This window comes from Gymnoscopelus braueri (genome assembly GCF_963280865.1).
Source record: "Gymnoscopelus braueri genome assembly, chromosome: 14".
NCBI lineage: Eukaryota > Metazoa > Chordata > Actinopteri > Myctophiformes > Myctophidae > Gymnoscopelus > Gymnoscopelus braueri.
This window is the reverse complement of record NC_137619.1, coordinates 26067266-26086415: the sequence shown is the minus strand read 5'-3', so window position 1 is coordinate 26086415 and position 19150 is coordinate 26067266. Positions and strand designations below refer to the sequence as shown.

At 43.8% G+C, this 19150-nt stretch overlaps 1 protein-coding gene across 1 annotated transcript in view; it reads right to left on the bottom strand.

Annotated features, from left to right (window-relative positions):
• The window catches only part of LOC308099846 (attractin-like protein 1), a 404123-nt gene that overhangs the window by 216432 nt on the left and 168541 nt on the right, over positions 1-19150 (bottom strand). Inside the window, exons 16-18 of the mRNA XM_080448665.1 lie at positions 16696-16883; positions 12916-13129; positions 11792-11983 (exon numbers count right to left, since the gene is read on the bottom strand). Of these exons, the coding sequence (XP_080304791.1) occupies positions 11792-11983; positions 12916-13129; positions 16696-16883 (594 nt within the window). The remainder of the gene's footprint in view (positions 1-11791; positions 11984-12915; positions 13130-16695; positions 16884-19150) is intronic.

Genomic DNA, 19150 nt, shown 5'->3' with positions numbered 1-19150 from the left:
GACAGGGGGAAACGTCGGTGAGTTTCTCAACATATCCCGTGATGCGTTGCTTTTGTGTTTTTCTCCACAATACAAATATTGATTTGTTTTCGAACAGTACGATGAGTCCAGGGTTTAACGTTGTCCGAAAAAAAGAAAAGAGCAGGATATTTTTCCTCATGGTGCTTATTGTGTGTGCTTTGTACATCACTCTCGGTTGTTTTGTTTTTTTACATAGTGGCACTGAATCGATTGCGGCTAGTCGGCTACGTAGTTGACCTCAAGGCGGCTCATTCACTATTATGTTGTCGTCCTGACTGAGGCATTGTTGTCCGCTCTTCCTATGTGGGTGTATTTGTCTGTATTTTAAGTTGAATCTTCACAAAGCCACCCTTTGCAGATTTTATATTTCCTCAGAAATAATAATGGAGTGTCCCTCTGAAGCTCAGCCCTGCTGTTCTTTGATTTTTTTGTATCCTTGTTGCTGTAAAGCTGTTTGTTCACCGCTCTGTTTCGTTTTGCTGTTTTGGTTGTTGTTTGACCCTCGGCATTTATGACAAAATTGAATTTTCTTTTCCACCAACATTCCTGTGCGTTAAGAGCTGCATTTGTATTCATAAAGTGAACATGACATTCAGAAAATAGTTTACTGGCACAAATTAAAATAATTGCACCTTTTTTTCATAGCGCGCCATTCGATTGTTATGAACAAAATACAATTCAATGCTGGAGCATTTGTTGCCAAATGTGCCAGAGATCAGAGGTATGCAGGTGAGGAGAAAAACTAAAGTAAAAGTCAAGTTTACAGAGAAACTAGCCTGACAAAGTTCTCTCTCTCTCTCTTCCAGGGTGTAAGTTGTCTCCTATAGCCTAGACTAGAGGGATGACTCAGACGACTCAACGTCAAGTGGAAGTAACATTTTCACCAGCAGTTGAATGCCTTCTTTGAACACGAGTGATTTCCATAAGCCACAGATGTGCTTGCTGAACTTGTGTATCTATTTCTCTCTCTCGCTCTCCCTGCTACAGTAGCTAGTTCTGCTTGAATGTGTTTTTGTGTGATTGTGTGGATGTGTGTCCCTGTTCCATTATTCAAGGTTTGCAATGCTCATTCCTTTTGTCCTCTCTCGCTTCATAATTATTACAAACTGTCTTTCTATCTCCCTTTTAATCAGATTATATTCCTTTTATCTCTTCTCTGCTGCTTTTTAGTCCTCGCTGGATTGCCATAGAATTTGCTATGCACCTTAATGCTCCCCAGAGGATGAATCCTACTGATTTTGGTCACTCCATGACCTTTACTGTAGCACCACCCTTAGGATCTTCTGGATTGCTGAGCGCTCCTAAGAGGATGAACCCTAACCACTTAAATGACTGATTAACCTTAATATATAGATATCCCAATCTAATTCTTGCCATGGCACTTTATTAATTGCAATTTCACTTGTTTATGATGTTAATTCTTCATTAAATACACCCGGGGGGATTTAAGCCCGATCATGCAAGGGGATTAAAGGATGTTCTAGAGGAAAGGTCAATGGGTCACTCAAATACAGTAGTTAGATGATGGCACAAAATAAGTAGGATTCATCTTCCAGGAAGCGTGAAGGTGCACAGTAAATTCCATACCAATAGTTTTTGGGAATATCTTGTTTGGGAGAAAGTGTTGGACAGAAGGACGGACAGACAGATATTGTCATTCTTAGAAGCCTGGCGCTAGCAGAGGAAGAAAAAAAAACATTCATAGCCAAGCATGGTCTTGCTTCTGTAAAGCGACTTTGAGTATCTAGAAAAGCACTATATAAATCGTATGTATTATTATTATTAATATGGTACTGAAGATGTAGCAAAGTTAACACACAAAAAAAATCCAATAGGGATTCCAAAAATGGTATCCCTTCTGGTGGCATGACTAGAAAATGTGTCTGTTCTGTGCAGCTATCCTACTTAATAACATTTCAGATTTCACTTCTGTCTATTGTGTATTTTAAATTAAATTGCCTCAAACTGCTTATAAATTGAACAGCCTTGTGTGCATTATGGGAAGAGAAGAATGTCGGCAATATAAAGTGAGGGAAAGAGGGAGAGACAAAACCAGACATACAGTTCAGGTAGGCAGGCAGCCAGACAGAGGTCTGACTTACTGGTGTGTGTGTGTGTGTGTGTGTGTGTGTGTGTGTGTGTGTGTGTGTGTGTGTGTGTGTGTGTGTGTGTGTGTGTGTGTGTGTGTGTGTGTGTGTGTGTGTGTGTGTGTGTGTGTGTGTGTGTGTGTGTGTGTGCGTGCGCGCGCCTGCAGGGCTTACAAGGCTGTAGCTTTAGTTAACAGCAGCCAACATTCAGCTGTACGTTCCTCCTATTACACAACTGTCACTCAGGGCCATTTCCACAGGATATGTCCTTCTGGAAGGAACCTGCTCTTCCCGAGAGGATGGAAAACACATTTTATACTCTTGGCTGCCAGCTGTTGCCCCATTGCAGAACATGCCAGGCTTACAGTGCAAATGATAGTCATCGATGTAGTTAAAATTCCATATTACCTTCTATTTGTATGTTCATTTAATAATCCTTTGCCAAAGTATGTGGTGAAACTTACAAATGGCACCATTCCAGTACATTAACCCGTGTGTTAACCCTACAACCTACGTTTTGCACCTACATTAATAATAGTGTGTTAGTAGTTAATTAAACACATATTTACAGTGAGTGCCTGGCAGAGAGCACTTGAACCTATTTCCATTACAGGTAACTACAAATGTAGACAAATAAGTACATCTGCACTTAGGAAGTTTAGTAAATGTCACAGCATTCATTAAAAATGTTACCTTGAATTGTACTTGACCTGTCAAATTATAATAATTACTGTACAGGCATAGTCAAGAGTTTGGGAATCGGTTTGTTCGCTTGTTTTAGTTTTTTGTTTTTTTTCTCAACGATGATGAAGGTAGAAGAAAGAACATGTGGGGCTCTATTTTAGTCCAGACTGGCTAAATCCACTATTTGGGGAATTAGGATGGGGCAAGGGGCGTTCCTGTACAAAAGTAGCTATTTTGGGACACCGGCCTTATCCGCAAAACACCTGCACTACCCGTTACATTATGCATAGGTGTGGTATGGGCGTTACAATAATAAAACCAATCACCGTGCCAGATGCTATTGCCTTTAAGTGAAGACTGCGCAACCCATTATCCCCAATGCAATCTTCGTGCACTCTCTCTCTCTCTGCCAGTGTTGCCAGGTCTGCTTATTATAAGCCATGTTGGGGTTTTTTTTCTCTAAAGTTGCTTGTAAATAATGGTAGTTGCAGGTTGCGGTTGTGAGCTTGTAGATCGGCTATTTTCAAATAGCCAACATATATAAATATGCACATTGTTTAATAGCTGATATAAATAGGTTTGAAGTGCTCATGTGGCCTATAGTTGCTTCTCATAGACCTGGTTGCTTATTCCTCTCTGGCAACACTGCTCATGTTCCGACATGAACTCTGCTACCGCACTGAGGCGCCACAACGTTGGACACCATGCGCCCAATGTTTACTTCATTGGCTCTAGCCTTTGATTGCCTTTCAATAAAACCATATTTGATAGACCTAAGTATCACCTACATGTTACTGATTAGAGATAATTTTGGAGTGCATTGCACGATGCACAAATTGGTTCAAGGTTCAACAAGGTTCAACTTTATTAATGTCCCAAGAGGGCAATTAGGTTTACAGCAAGAGGTAGTAAAACATATTACATACATTAATGCCGGTTGCAGCGTGCGCATGCCCTCCTTGCAAGAGTTGGGGGGGGGGGGGATGGTATGGGATGGGATTGCCTTCTTTGAATAGACTATCATTCATCTTATATAAACAGGGGTGCACATAACTTTTTTGGTCTAGTACTCAGAGGAGCACCTGGAGATGTTACTCCGCTGCGCGAGAGAAAAGGACGCTTCACCGGCGCGTTTCAATGTTGTAGCGCCCTGCTTCTAAATTCTGCCGTTTTTTGCAGTTTTTTTTTTCTTCACGCCGTTTGGTGCCCTCTCCAAGGTTGGTGCCCTGTGCTGCGCTGCTTTTATCCGCCAGATGGGGACGTTCACGGCATATTTTGCACCATCACGGTGCGTTCATCAGCATGCATGCATTTTGACGACACATGCGCACCTGTGCACCCCTGTATATAAACACAATTGACACAAGGAATTGACACTCACTCTCGCTTTTTATAGAAAAATTAGAATCACAGAGATTCGTTGAGAATTAGGAGAGAGGGGGCCTTTGAATGTTGTGCACCCCGGCGCACAACATTCCGGCGCCCTCTACCAAACGAATTTGGCACAGACGCGCTTTCCCAAACGTGTGTGGGCAAGATTTTAGGGAAAGCGCAACAACACGCCCAGGCACACACCTCCAGGTGCAAATAACGGAGTCGGCATAATGAATAGCGGGTATAGTGGCCGCAATATACAGTTTAGGGACAGTGCCAGCTCCCTTATGGGTAATTCATGCAGTGGCAAGAATAGGGCCCGTGGTATCTATTGTAGAGTTTAGCATCTTCTCAGTGAAAATCCTTACTTCACTTATGAAGAATTGTTGTCTTGAAATTCACCATCGTCGCTGTGTCCTATTGTTGATAATGTGATGACAGACACTGTAAGTAGTCCTACAGCTTAGTTAGCATTGCTGAACTCAATAGCAGACCGGTCTAAAGCCTAACACACACAATAGATGTGTTAGTACTTCTCTCTGCAGTATTGGCAATATCAGCAAAGACCACCTGCTCTCCCAGAGCAATTAGACATGTGTGTGTGTGTGTGTGTGTGTGTGTGTGTGTGTGTGTGTGTGTGTGTGTGTGTGTGTGTGTGTGTGTGTGTGTGTGTGTGTGTGTGTGTGTGTGTGTGCGTTTGCACACACACACACACACACACACACACACACACACACACACACACACACACACACACACACACACACACACACACACACACACACACACACACACACACACACACACACACACACACAGTATAGAACTTTGCAGTACACGCTGATTGTAGACAATTACCTACAGTATTAATGTCCCTGATGGAGCCAAAACAGAGCAGATTACCTTCATGCACCTGTAGAGACTGAACATATGATGACATCCCAGTACACAAGGCAATGGAGTGCCACTTCAGTTAACCACAAGATTAAAAACAAACTGGAAAGCCTATAGTGCAAATGCCCTATTCCCACTGTTGCAAAGTATGAAAGCAGTATACCCGAGGAGAGGAGAGGAGAGGAGAGGAGAGGAGAGGAGAGGAGAGGAGAGGAGAGGGATAGAGTAGACATATGTTTTGCCCAAGCCTTCCTCACAAGGAAAAAACAACAACATCGCATTAAAAAATAGAGATGGAATATGTTTCAAACAGATTGGGATGGGGAAAAAAAAGAATAACATATACGTGTATATTTATTTATGTATTTATTTATTGAGAGTTTGAGAACCCCAAAGTTAATTTGGACTGGGAGGTGAAAAACATACTCTAATTAGTCTATAAGAAACCTTCTGAAGTATATGACTCCGGCAACTTGGGAGCCATATAGCAGCCCTCTGGCCAAAATAATGTGAAAAAGCAATGACCCAGTTAAGGATCAGATCTAGAGACGGGGCTAAAAGAAAAAAAGAAAAAGAAAAACTGCAACCAACGCCAGGGATAAAGGTCAAGGCGCCGTTAGCTTCAGCTTACAGTGCAACCAATATCTCACTGGCTTGAAAAACAAGCCATGATTAATTAAACACAAGATGAGAAAAAGTGGAGGGGAGCCGGCAGTAAAAGAGTAAGAAAAACGATTCCTGAGCAGTTTGGAAATAAGGTATCCAGGCATCGTTTCATATAACACATTGTCATATTTTGATCAACAAAGGTAAAGGGAAACCGAAACAAAAGCCGCCCACGCACCTTCTGCCTCCAAATGCAGGTATAAATACATTTTGAAATGAAGAGACGGAGAGGGAGGGAGCCATGGGAGAGGATGCCATTAAGAAGCACCAAATGTAAGTTGCGGTAATCTCAGTATAGAGAACGCAGGTTTGCAGAGCTGTTTGCACCTATACAGACTACTGGTACTAACACCTATACAGACTACTGGTACTAACACCTATACAGACTACTGGTACTAACACCTATACAGACTACTGGTACTAACACCTATACAGACTACTGGTACTAACACCTATACAGACTACTGGTACTAACATGGAGTCTTGAGTCTGACATCACATTCTCTTCCAGCTCATGTCAAGACAAAGCCAAGTGGCTGAATGTTACTCCTCAGACTGAAACGTTTCAGCAAGCAGTAATTAAAAAATCACACCCAGTGTGAAGTGGGCGGTGTGGTCATCACAGTGGTCATCATAGTGATGGAAGCTCGATTAAAAAAAAATATGGATTTTTTGAAGTGCATAATCCTATTTATAGGTTATTAATGTCATCATGTGTCTCGCTAGCCAATCACAGTGCTGAATAGAGTCAGCCAATAGAGTCAGCCAATCACAGTACAGCTAGGGGTGTACTAATGAGCCAATCACAATACAGCTAATGAGGTGTCCCAACCCCACTTATAGGGGCGGCTACACCGCCCAAAAATAAAATAAGGGTAATAATTAAAAAAGTTATTATTATTATTACATTATTATCATTTAATAATCTATATTATTTGTTATTATTCATAATAATAAGATATCTAATAATAACAACAGTAATAGTTTTGTTTTTGTTTAAAGTATACATTTATATTATTTTGTTGTTAATAATATTTTTTGTTAAATTGTCAATACAGAGAGCCTCCACATTAAGTGTGACAAAGGCCTGGTAAAGGAAACATGTTCACTTTTAAAATGCCTCTGAATAATATGATTTGCCACTCAAATGGAAGAAGTGATTGACAAGCTTATCCCTTGGAGAAAAGAAAGTTATATAACCTGAGCTTTGTGGGTGTCTCAAAAATAACTCAAGTTAAGGGCAGAGATAAATAAATGAATAATAGCCTAGCGGGTGCACTTTCTGTGTGTGAGAGAGAGAGAGAGAGAGAGAGAGAGAGAGAGAGAGAGAGAGAGAGAGAGAGAGAGAGAGAGAGAGAGAGAGAGAGAAACATAATGCTGGCACCAGGGTCTGTCTCTTTTTCAGTTTTTAGTTTTTTTTGCAATGCCCTGCTTAAAAGACAGCTGTAGGCTTTCACAGTTGCGGTCCTCCTAGTACATCTTCAGTCTTTAACTGTTTGCCATTGGGAGCTGCCCAGTACAGCCACAGTCTTCAAACATTTGGCAGCCCAGTACAACCGCAGTTCTGTCTTAAATGTGTGATTTTTAATACATGCTTTTAAATCCCAGCTCAAACCTCACCTTTGTAAACTTAATAGTAGAGCAGATAGTAGGAACAATCGTTCACTTTGTGATACAAGCGTGAAAATTGGCATGAACATTCCTTTAGGTCAACTCTTTGACTTTTTTAATCGAGCCACTCAAAAATCCAATATGGCGTCCATTTTTTCCCATAATGGCCGCTATCACGATATCTGTTGCACCCTGTTTTTTTTGTTTGTTTTTTTGTTTTGTTTTTTTGGGGGGGGGGTGTCTTTTTTTTTTTTTTTTTTTTTTTTTTTTTAAGTGTTTTTTCTTTTTTTTTCAGTTTTTAATATCTATATCGCCGAAGACAAAAGTGGCCACTTGGCCACTTTTGTGGCCAAGTGGCCAAAACGGGCGGTACCTCCCTGTCCGAGGGTCGCCCGGAGCCGGCGGAGGGCTCGTTGTATCCGGGCCGGGGGTGCGCACGCGTCGGTGCCCCCCCCGGGTCCCTGGGTGGCTGCCCGGGCAAACTGCGGCCGAAAAACCCGGGAAAAAGTGTGAAAATCGCACTGTGTTTGCAGGCCCCGCGGGGTCGGGGGCTCTGGCCTCTCCCCTGCGTGAAATTTCGCGTGGTCGGAAAGTGGCCACTGGTGCCAGCGGGTAGCTATGGAGCATGCCCGGAACTGGGGCATGTTCCTGGGGCAGTGTCGGCGCCGCGAGAGGCCCCAAATCCTGAAGGATTCGAAAAAAAAGCCAGGATTTCTTCAGAGTCCAGAGCTCCCAGGAAGCTCTGGGCTCAGGGCCTCTCCCCTGCGTGAAATTTCGCGCGGTCGGAAAGTGGCCACTGGTGCCAGCGGGTAGCTATGGAGCATGCCCGGAACCGGGGCACGTTCCTGGGGCAGTGTCGGGGCCGCGAGGGGTCCCCTGTCCTGGATCTCCGCATCGTACCTCCCCGTCACCTGCCCGTAGCCCAGGAGGCCTCTGGCTCACGCCTGCCTCCCTCCTTTGAAAAAGTCTCCCGGGCGAGACGCCGACTCGCTCCAGACCGTACCTATGGAGCTTGGCCGTCGCGATGCCCAGCGCGAGGCTCCGTCTCGGGTGGCGGCGCGGGCCCGCTCCTCCTGGATCTCCGCGTTGTACCTCCCTGTCCCCTCCCCGTGGCCCAGGAGGCGTAGGGCTCACGCCTGCCTCCCTCCTGTGAAAAAGTCTCCCGGGCGAGGCGCCGACTCGTTCCAGAACGTACCTATGGAGCCTGGCCGTGGCGAAGCCCGGGGCGAGGCTCCGTCTCGGGGCGGCCCCGGGTGCCCGAGCGGGGCGCCCGGTGGTGGTGGCCGTGGGTCCCTCTCCCCCCTCCCCGCGAGGGGGGAGAGAACCATGAAATTGGAGGCCTCTTCCCAGCGGGCTTATGGGAAGAGAGAGGCCTCCGCTCGGGCACGGCCGGGCGGACGGGCGCCCTGGAGGTCCTCGTGAAGCCCACGAGGACCTGGGCTCTGCCATGGCCCCCTCCTTTGAAATTCTCTCCCGGGAGTTTCGCCAACTTTTCCCATCCCGGTTGTATGGAACCGGCGTGCGGACGCCGACGGACGGGACGACGGCAGGCCCAAGAGAGGCCTCCGGTCGGACGCGGTCGGGCGGCCTGGCACCCTGGAAGTCCTCGTGAAGCCCACGAGGACCTGGGCTCTGCCATGGCCCCCTCTTTTGAAATTCTCTCCCGGGAGTTTCGCCAACTTTTCCCAGCCCGGATATATGGACCAGAGTGCGGACGCTGGGGACACGGACGGCAGGCCTGCCCGAACGCAGGGCCCCGCCGTCGGCCACGGTGGCCACTCTAGTCATGCACTGTGATCCACGGGAACCCGCTACTTTTCCCTGATAGAATGGCACTCGTAGCCCGCCTCTTGCAAGGGCCCCGCCGGCACCTCGTGTGCTTCGGTGGACGCTGCTTGCAGCCTGCGGGCCCGACCAGGCGCGGAGGGACCACGTGCGGAGAGGCCTCGGTGGCCTGTCCTCCGCACTCCTCCGTGGCCGACCCCGGCCTAGCGAGACCGAGACGCACCGTCTGCCCTAGTTGCCTTGCCACGGACCGCCTGAGGGCCCCGGCTGCCGGCCTCGCCTCGAGCCCCATCGCGGGGCTCGGCGAGGAGATCCGCACGCAGCTGGGGCGCACAGGCGCGCTCCGGAGACTCCGTTTCTCAAACCCTGCCTGCGTTGCGTACTCCGGCGACCGACTAAACAGCTGCGTAACGGGCCACTGGCACCCATCCCCTGTAACATGCTTTCGACCGGCTGAGGGGCAACGGAAGAAGTGGTGCCGACGCAGCGCGCGCCTCCGGGAGACACCGCCGCCCTCCTCGCGGGGGGCCTGGGCGGTCTCCACGGACCGGCAACCCCACGGCGCGCGCCTCAGCTGGGCGCGACATCCGCGGCGGAACAGGAGGCCTACAGACAAAACTGGCCACTTTGGCCACTGATCCACCTGTTCAGTCCTTCAGACACAAAAGTCTGAAGGCAGTCACAGCCTGCAACTATATAGAGGAGAGCTTAATTAGATAGTTGGAAACACCTGCTGACCAATTAACCCTCACAAATCCCTTCTCCACCCACAGCAGTTAAAAATAACTACATGTTCAGAAATCTTGAGATTTTCTTTTTAATTTCTATTGGTTTAATCCCCGATTTAGCCTATATCTTGTTTTTTTAATTGTAAAACATTAAAAACAGTTTAGAAAAAACTAAAGAATAATGTTGCAAATGTTCAGAAGTATACTAGGGGAGCTCTATTTGGTGTTTTGGTGATTGACATCACAAAAGCATAGGCAAAAATATGCTGAAAAGCTCAATCAGACACATTTTGGCAGCTATCTTTAAATAAATGGCCGCCATCTTTGATTTTCAAGTGGCTCGATTAAAAAAATCGATAAATGACCTCTAAAGATGATCTGTACCAAGTTTCACGCTTGTATCACCAAGTGAACGATTCTCCCAAAATATTGCTTTTAGCCGCTGCACTATAAGTATGTCTGTTGGGTCACTGTACACACTTTTTATGGGTCTGTTGACACTGATAACTTTTCCCCTCTGTAAATCATCCTTGACTTCTGGAAACGCTCCATACAAACAATATATTACAATTATCACAGCTCTTATTAGTTGCTCATCAGTTGTCCATTAGTAAATGTATTTAGAGACTATGCACTGATACTTTCAGGTAGTGTTGTGCTACAGTACTGTACTGTATATCAGTGGTTTCCAAACATAGCAGATCTGCAAGCTCACAATTAATTGCGATCAACAAGCTCATGGCTTGTAGATAGGCTATTGTCACTATTTGCTTAAACCTGCAAAAGTATGAAATAGGGCTTAACTCATTGAGTGCCATTAACGTGTTTCACGTGTTTTAGCGCTATGGTGCAACGTGCCATTAACGTGTTTCACGTTCAAAAATAGAGAAAAAATAAATAAAACAAATTTAAAAAAAATTACTCTGAACCCAAGATATTATTATCTGAAGATTTGCAGCTCCATCCACTCCTTGTTTAACTTATAACTGAAAAAGGCTGTATCTCACTTCCTAAGCACTTTTTTTTTACTTAAATAAAAATTGTAATGGCCAGAAATAGATATTAATAATTTGGGCACTCAATGAGTTAAGTGGTTCAACTTTGTATTTGGGATAAGTAAATACAAATAAAAGTTTACAGAGTGATGAGAGTGGTGATAACACGTGTTATAGAAGCTGTTTTGCAAAGATATGAATACAGCTGTGCCGTGATATTTTGACTTCTCCACTGGAGTACCTTGGGCAGAGAAAAAGTTTGTAAACCACTGTTGTACATACAGTACTTGTGCTTCAGTACATGCACATGTCAATACAAAAAAAGTCTGTGATAATCCCTGGTCTCTGATGCTGAGGGATTTCTAGGAGCTTGATCAGACCCAAACACACTGCTACATTTCAAATGTGGCCAGAGGGAGGGAGGGGCTGGACTGGAGAGCAAATCGAATGCCCCAGACGGCTCAGCTGTGCTTTCCAATATCAGAGGAAAATAAAGCCTTGAACGACAGCATGAGTCTCAGGTCCAATCTCTTTGTCAGCCCCATGTCAATATAGATTGATTTTCTGCCCTTTACCTGATGCGCGTGTGTGTGTGTGTGTGTGTGTGTGTGTGTGTGTGTGTGTGTGTGTGTGTGTGTGTGTGTGTGTGTGTGTGTGTGCGCGTGCGCGCGTGTGTGCGTGTGTGTGTGTGTGTGTGTGTGACCCAAGGTGTGAGGTGTAAGGCAGAGAAAGACATGCCTGCTGAAAAGAAATGAATCAATAGTAGTGTATACTCTGTTCACTCATTGATTTCTTACCAAAGACCGCTGCCAAAATATCAAGTGATCGATCGATCTATCTATCTATCTACAGTATCTATTAATCAATCACTCTCTTTCTCTCTCCTGACATACCTATAGCTGTCTCTCTCTCTCTCTCAGTCCCCCCCCCTCTCCCTCTGTCTCACCAGTGCAGTCTTGGGTCTGCCACTCCAGACACTGTCCGTAGGGGAAAGAGATGACATAGGCAGAGGAGTCCACGCAACGCTGGGCACTGCCACACCACATACACTCCATGGCCTGAGTTGTACAGTTGGCACAGCTGGTACGCAGCGCACAGGGGGTCCTGCAGGGCCTGGTGCTCTGGCTCAGCAGACTCACTGAGAGAAATGAGATTTCAATATTTTACTGTATTGCAAAATATTGTTAAGTATTATTAATAACAGTATTATTAAATGCAATTAACTCTTTCATTGCCACGCTTATTTCAGACTGTGTCGTCCCAGTGCCACGAAAAATGTGCATTTTTCCTCCGTTTAATTTTTAACATTGAAGTGAATGGAGCAGCAATTTTTTGGATAGCGTTATCTCCTAGTTCCTTTGAGATAAAAAAAAAAGCAAGACCAAATTAATATATATATATATATTAAAAAATAATAATAATAATAAAATAAAAAATATATATAATTTAGTCATTTCCGTCCGTGGCCATGATAGCCATAGTAGCATCGGACGGGAATTCCCATTTTGGGCAATGAAAGAGTTAAGGAAACCTTTTCTAAAAAGTGTGTCCGTCTTTATCACATGACTGTAGAGATCATGTGTACCAATTTGCGTGATATTTAGACAAAATCTGTAGGAGAAATATTTAAAATAAATCATAAACCACCTCCTGGTGGCGCTATAAAAGGCTGATTTGAAATATTTGGGGCAGAGGTTTTTCCTTGGCCTCTGGGGAGTGCACGTACAAAGTTTCACACTTATCAGTCCAGTTATACAGTAGGTAAAAACGCATATCGGCTTGTTATAGTGCGTTATACAGTAGGTGGCTTTGAGCTGTATACTGTAGCATGGTATGCTGTTCTTTTCTTTATTCTCTCTCCTTCTCTTTTTTATCCTCAAGACATGTATTTCCTAGTTCTGTTGGTTCTGGATATCTGTGTAGTGTAGTGTGTACCAATGCTGGTGGTACTGTGTGTGTGGGCTACCTGTATTATCTCTCCTCTCAAATCCTGGGCTACACTCTCTTTTCCCCACCACTCACTCTCTCTCTTCTCCTCTCCCTCCTCCCCTCACATTCATTCCTCCTCACCGGCAGGTTTTTCACAGATGAGTCCGTCGGTGTTGGCAGTACAAGGGTTGGCTTTGAGTCCGGCCACCTGGGCCCTCTCCAGGTACGCACAGAAGCCTGAGTCGCTAGGCTCTCCTGGCAGCCAGCGCAGGCTACTGTTGGTGAAAGGAGACGAGTCTTCCCAACCCCAGTATGAGACATTGATCTTCCTTAGACCAACCCACGGAGATAACGTCTGTGGACAGGGGTAGAGAGAGAAATACAGATATAGATACAGTACGTCAGATAAGGCCCAAACGTAGACTTGGTATCGCAACGTGCTGTTAACTTGAAAATCTGTTCTTGTCGGCAAGTGAGCGTAATGCCAATGGAGTGTAAGAACAATAGAGTATACGCAAATGGTGCTTCAAGTTACTCTCTAAGCTTAATCAATATCAACAAAGGAAGTAATAGGGAAAAAAATTTAATGCACAAATATAATAGGTCCTTTAATAGAAGAAAAAAAACATCAGTACATTTTATAATAAGCAGACTGGAGACAGGTCCATGCCTTATAACTGAAAAGTCAATGTAGCATTAAACGTAGATTCTGAAAATGGAAAAGAAGAAAATAAATGGAATGTTTAACTAATTGTAAAAGTGCACGATTAAAAAAAAAAAGCTTGTGTCTAGTTCAGTGGGTCACCACTACAAAGTGGGTCCCTATGCTGTGGAAAGGTAGCAGACAAAGACGTTATATAGAAAAGCTATGTACTGTAATTAATTGTTCCAAACTTCATTTTCAAAGCACAATGTGGGACCAATTAGGGAAGGACTGCTGTAGTGTAATGTAATATCTTAGAAAAGCAGGAGAGACAGAAGGCAGGGTTACTTTCAACAATGATTTCCCACAGAACTCCCAGGATGTCGACTTAGTATAAGCAAATGTTTTAATATGAAACTAAATCCTAAATCAAACTTTCAGCAAATCACTGTAATTACTGTAAAAGGGAGACCTCCACGCCAACGCAAGCCCATAAAACGACTTTGATGAGTTACTGCAATTGTGGCAGGGCGTTTATGCACAGTTTGGTAAATGTGTGAGAGTGTGAGTTATTTCATAATGGACTGTAATGTCTGTTAACGTTTTACCTGCAAAGAATCCATAATTAGTCAGCTGTGATGTAAGGCACGCCGTAAAAAAAATTACGGAGGCATGAAGTTTGAGTTACCGCCATAGAGAAAATAATGCAACATTCTGTAGGCATGGAAAATGCTCAGAAGAGGCTGTGCTTGTTTATTTCTGTGTGTGTGTGTGTGTGTGTGTGTGTGTGTGTGTGTGTGTGTGTGTGTGTGTGTGTGTGTGTGTGTGTGTGTGTGTGTGTGTGTGTGTGTGTGGCTATGTGCGTGCGTGTTTGTGAGGACCATGAAAGGCAAACTTTTCAGGTTGGAGTGAAGACAGAAACACTTCCGCCTCACCATCACACCAAAACATCAAAGGTGCCCTTTGTTAGAAAAACTGTTTATCTCCAAAAACAGACAGAAGCTTTGGAAATGCTCCATCCCAGGAGAGGGAGAGAGATCCTCACATTCTTCCAATTAACATCAGTCAAATATCATTTAACTGTTGTTAAACAGTGTGTTGTACTCTCACACATTTAATGAAAAGGGTTTCATTTGTGTGTGGTCTGAGTTTATCTTGAGTGACATGTTCACATAAACATTATACGTTCACATTTCAGAACACTTGTAGCTGATTAATCATTCCCATACCTTCAACATATGTTTCATCTCCCACTGGGGTTGAGCCCAACCCTCACCCACCCATGTGCATGCTCTCACTGATGCTAACACACACACACACACACACACATGCCCTAAGGTGTGTGTTCACACGCATGTACACACACAAAGGCTACACACACAAAGGCTACACACACACACACACACACACACACACACACACACACACACACACACACACACACACACACACACACACACACACACACACACACACACACACACACACACACACAGTGGTTTATACTGTATGTGATATGTATATTCTCGCGTCTTATGCAAACCTGCTCTATATTTGAATATTCTGCATGTACTGTATTCAGCTTTCCTGCATATTAAATGATAAAGTGTGACTTCGACTATGACTTGACACATTCAACAGCTCTTGGCAAACGATTCAAAATCACTCCTATCCCACATGAAAGTCGTTTAAACCGTCTGGGATTATGCTAATTAAAGGTGACACCGGCTTAATGCTGTGTGATTATTTTTCTAAAGACTCTCCTCTGCCATTTTAACTTCATGGTGGGTTACACATAAATACTAGAAATTATCTTTTCTTAACCCCCCTCAGTCCTTTATATCAAATATTTAACCTGTAGTTACAAGTAGTCTTCTCTATCAAACTTCAGCTGTTGAATATTTTACAACCTGGTCTTTCATAAACTCACTTGTGAGAAGGTTTTCTAACGATATAAGCTTTATTATACATTTATAACCAGGAGAGTCAGTTGGACGCCGGGCCTGTGACCACATACCACACTCCGTGTTTTAAAGAATTGCATCAATAAACTATAGCATTGTTGAGGGCCCACTGTATGAATCCCTTTTCAGTGCTCCAGTGTTCATCCAGCGCCAGTGTTCAAAAGCTAGCATCCGTATCCTTGGGCTTAAAATCGGCGGAAATAGCAGATCTACAAGCTCACAATGTGTCGCAAAGCGTTGTGAGCTTGTAGATTAGCTATTTTCTGCGAAAATATTTAGTGTAGAGTAAAAACAGGAGGGGGCCTAGCATTAAGCCCTTGGGAATAGTTACATGGTAGTATACATGGCACATTCATCCATTAGCTACAGGTATGTTATGACTGCAGGATTGAAAGACAATGAATAGCTCTGTATTCAATGTTACCACTCCCAATAAACAGTGCAAAAGTGTAGAGGTACATCTGAAACATTCTGTACCCTCTGTCGAGATGTTAATGCAAGATACAGAACCATGTTCTTGTGTTTATTTGATTGCCTCTTTTGCTCCTGCACCTGTCACAAATATTCAGATTCAGATTACTCATAGCGGGTGTGTAAAAGTACTGTACAGCAACACATTTGTCATACTGTAACTCAGATTATCTTAATCAGGGTAAGGTCTAAATCACTGTCAGCATAACCCAGTTAACATAGACTTGTAAACACCTCAGTTGTATTTCTCGCAGTAAAAAAAATCCCCAGATAGAGGAGACAATGTCATCAGATTAAGGAAAGAAAACGGCAGCTTCTGGGTATATTTGTGTACATCTGTGTACAGGTGAGCAACCAGTACACTAATGACATGTTTTCAAAGTGGGGGCTGCCGGGGGGGGACCATTAGTAATAGAGAATTCTCTGTTACTAATGGTCCACAATAATACAAACAATAATTCAATTCAAAAACATTTTTGTTGTTGAATTTTTATGTTTCAATTCAAATTAAATTATTGTGCCACTTTAATGACTAAACCTGTATTTTGGGTAACGTTCGTATAAAAAAGAAGAACGTTTTAAAATAGTAAAATATAGCTCACCTACAAGCCCACGCGAAGCATTGTAAGTTTATAGATCAGCTATTTTTCAACTAGATATTTTCTTCTCTTTTTTTTTTTTAGCTCTTTTGCAATATTGGGGGCTGTAGCCAAATGCTATGGCTATTTGGGAGTTCTTGGCATGGAAAAGGTTGGGAAACCATGCTTTAACTGACCTAAGGCCTCCATTATTCTCAGTGATAGGGCTACTTGAGGATCCTATTTTTATAACATCAGCCATTACCTTGTCCTGCAACTGGTACTTGTGGATCTCCTCCAAGACAAAGTCCACCTGTTTGTCCGAGACCAGCGAAGCAATGTTCCCACCCAGGTTCTTGCAGTAGTGCTGGGCGTTGTCATAGCTCTCGCGGCTGGAGTTGATCCTAAGGCAGAACTCGCCGACATGGTGCCAACCGTCTGCACACAGTTGTCCTGCAAACAGGGGAACACACACATCATTTAGGTCCAGGCTAAAGGCTCAGGATGGCCGGAGCCAACTTAGTTACTTTACACCACTGCTACTAACTAAAATGTTACATTTCAGAGGAAAAAGTAATGTTCCAGTTTCCGCTTTTAAGTGACACGATATCATCTTGTGTTAAAAGATGTATATTTTGGTAAAAGACTGGAGCTTAGAGTCAATATCCTGGCTTAGACACTCGATGGCTCTGTCAGAGACGAAACTCATAATAAATGTAGAGAAAAGCGATGGTCTGGTTTCCATCAACTTAGAGTCATGTGATATTATCTTGTGTATACCAAGTAAAATTTTACAGCATGTGGTCATTACTCAATAAAGCTTATCCTGTTAACGTTAACAAGATGATGTAATTGCTAACTGCTGGCTTGTCTATATTAGATTGGTGAAGCGTGCTCTAACTTTGCAATGACAGTACAAAAATTATTATCTATGAAGGTTTTTAAAGCTAGAAATGACTGCATATTCCATGTATAAACAAGACAGGATTTATAGTGACTGGATCATATTAGCTTAGGAATAAGACCGGTAGGCGATGTACATACACAGCCAAAACAGACTCACAAAATTTGCATCTTTAATATGAGTGTGACCCGGCCGGCAGCCCCCTGGTTGGAAGTTATGCAAATGAAGAGGTCATAATCATTCTGCTGCCACAAAAGACTACTGTTTACGCAGGACTCTGGCACTGATTACATTCAGCCACGTAATGGCCACCGTCCCCACCCCTTTCATCACGACCAAACAAAACACCTCTTCTCTCTCTTTATCTCTCGTCCCTGTCTGTTTCCCACCTGTTAAAAGGCTGTTTAGGCAATAACCGGCCATGGCAAGATGGAGACAGAGAGAGACAGAGACAGAGAGAGGGAGGGAGAGAAAGACCATGAAAGGCAAAAAGAGAGGGAAGGCACCAGAGCGAGAAGCAAAGCATGTGATGGAGAGAGAAAGAAAGCCAGAGAATGAATGAGAGGGTGGGAGATACACAGAGGTATAGAGAGACTGAAACAAAGAGCAAGGAGTGGGAGAGAAAGGAGGAGAAGAGAAGTGGTTTTGGTTTTGGTTATTTGTGTAATGGCAGAGATAAACATGTCAAGTCCTTTAAGCTGTAGTCTGGACGAGATGTGGTGATGATGGAGCTGGAGTCACATATACTTATTCCAAATAGAAACTCATGCAAAACCACAGGTGGGGGTTTCCCACACCCTGAGTACAGTAGGGGCCTGACTGGAACATTGAGGGTCAACAGACAAAACCTCACAGGTACTGGCCATATCCCTCTGGCTTTAACCACTCTCCGGCCTGTAGAGATCTGCTATCCAAGGAGCCCACTTTTCTAGTTTTTGGTTTAGTTATGTTTTGTTTTTAGTTTTTTCAATCACTTTCGCATCAGTGTTTCTTTATATTGGCGATAGATGATCTGATCAAAAGGGAGGTTATCACAAATGGAAAAGAACATCTGGAGATGAACATAACACAAATAATAGTCCAGGTGTGGACAGAGTTTGAATGGAAGGTCAAGGATTTCTCTCTCACCATTCAAAAATTAAGCAATGTCTCTAACATGTGCTGGAGGGGCTGTGGCTTGGTGGGAGACCTCAATGGACATCATGGCGATGCTGACTTTTTGTTGATGCTGTCCTGTGTTTATCTGGGCTACTCCCTTGGTTTGTTTAAAAGCAATGTTTAAAAACAATGGCAATTTATTATGATCTGTGTATAGTGCTTGCCAACGCGTCGTCACCACGGGGGGCGTGGCATAGTAGCTGCAGACATACTGGTGGGGGTCAATGTTATGTCAACCTGTTTATACCCCACCAAGATGTCCGCGTTGCCAACACTTGTTGACTTTTTTGGTACGCACTATAGGGTTGATTCTATGTTTCATGTTGTTCGCCTCCTGTGTGATTATACTGTATATGGGCTGGATAGTGTATCCTGTATCCTGGAGATACAGTAGAGTCCTATTTCTAAATGTGATATGGGCATCCTGTTTTTAGAATACTTCAGGGGCACCTCTACAGCCATACTGAAGGCATGTCGGACACATATTTGGGTGACAAAAAACGCACACACACATTCATTGAGAATGTGTCTCTTAATTGCCAAGAAGATGATTATGGTCTCCTGGCTGAAGACAAAACCAATGGAGGGAAAGGGTTGTAAGTGTTTACTATATGGAGAACATAACTGCAAGACGTCAGCTATTTTTACAATAAAATGG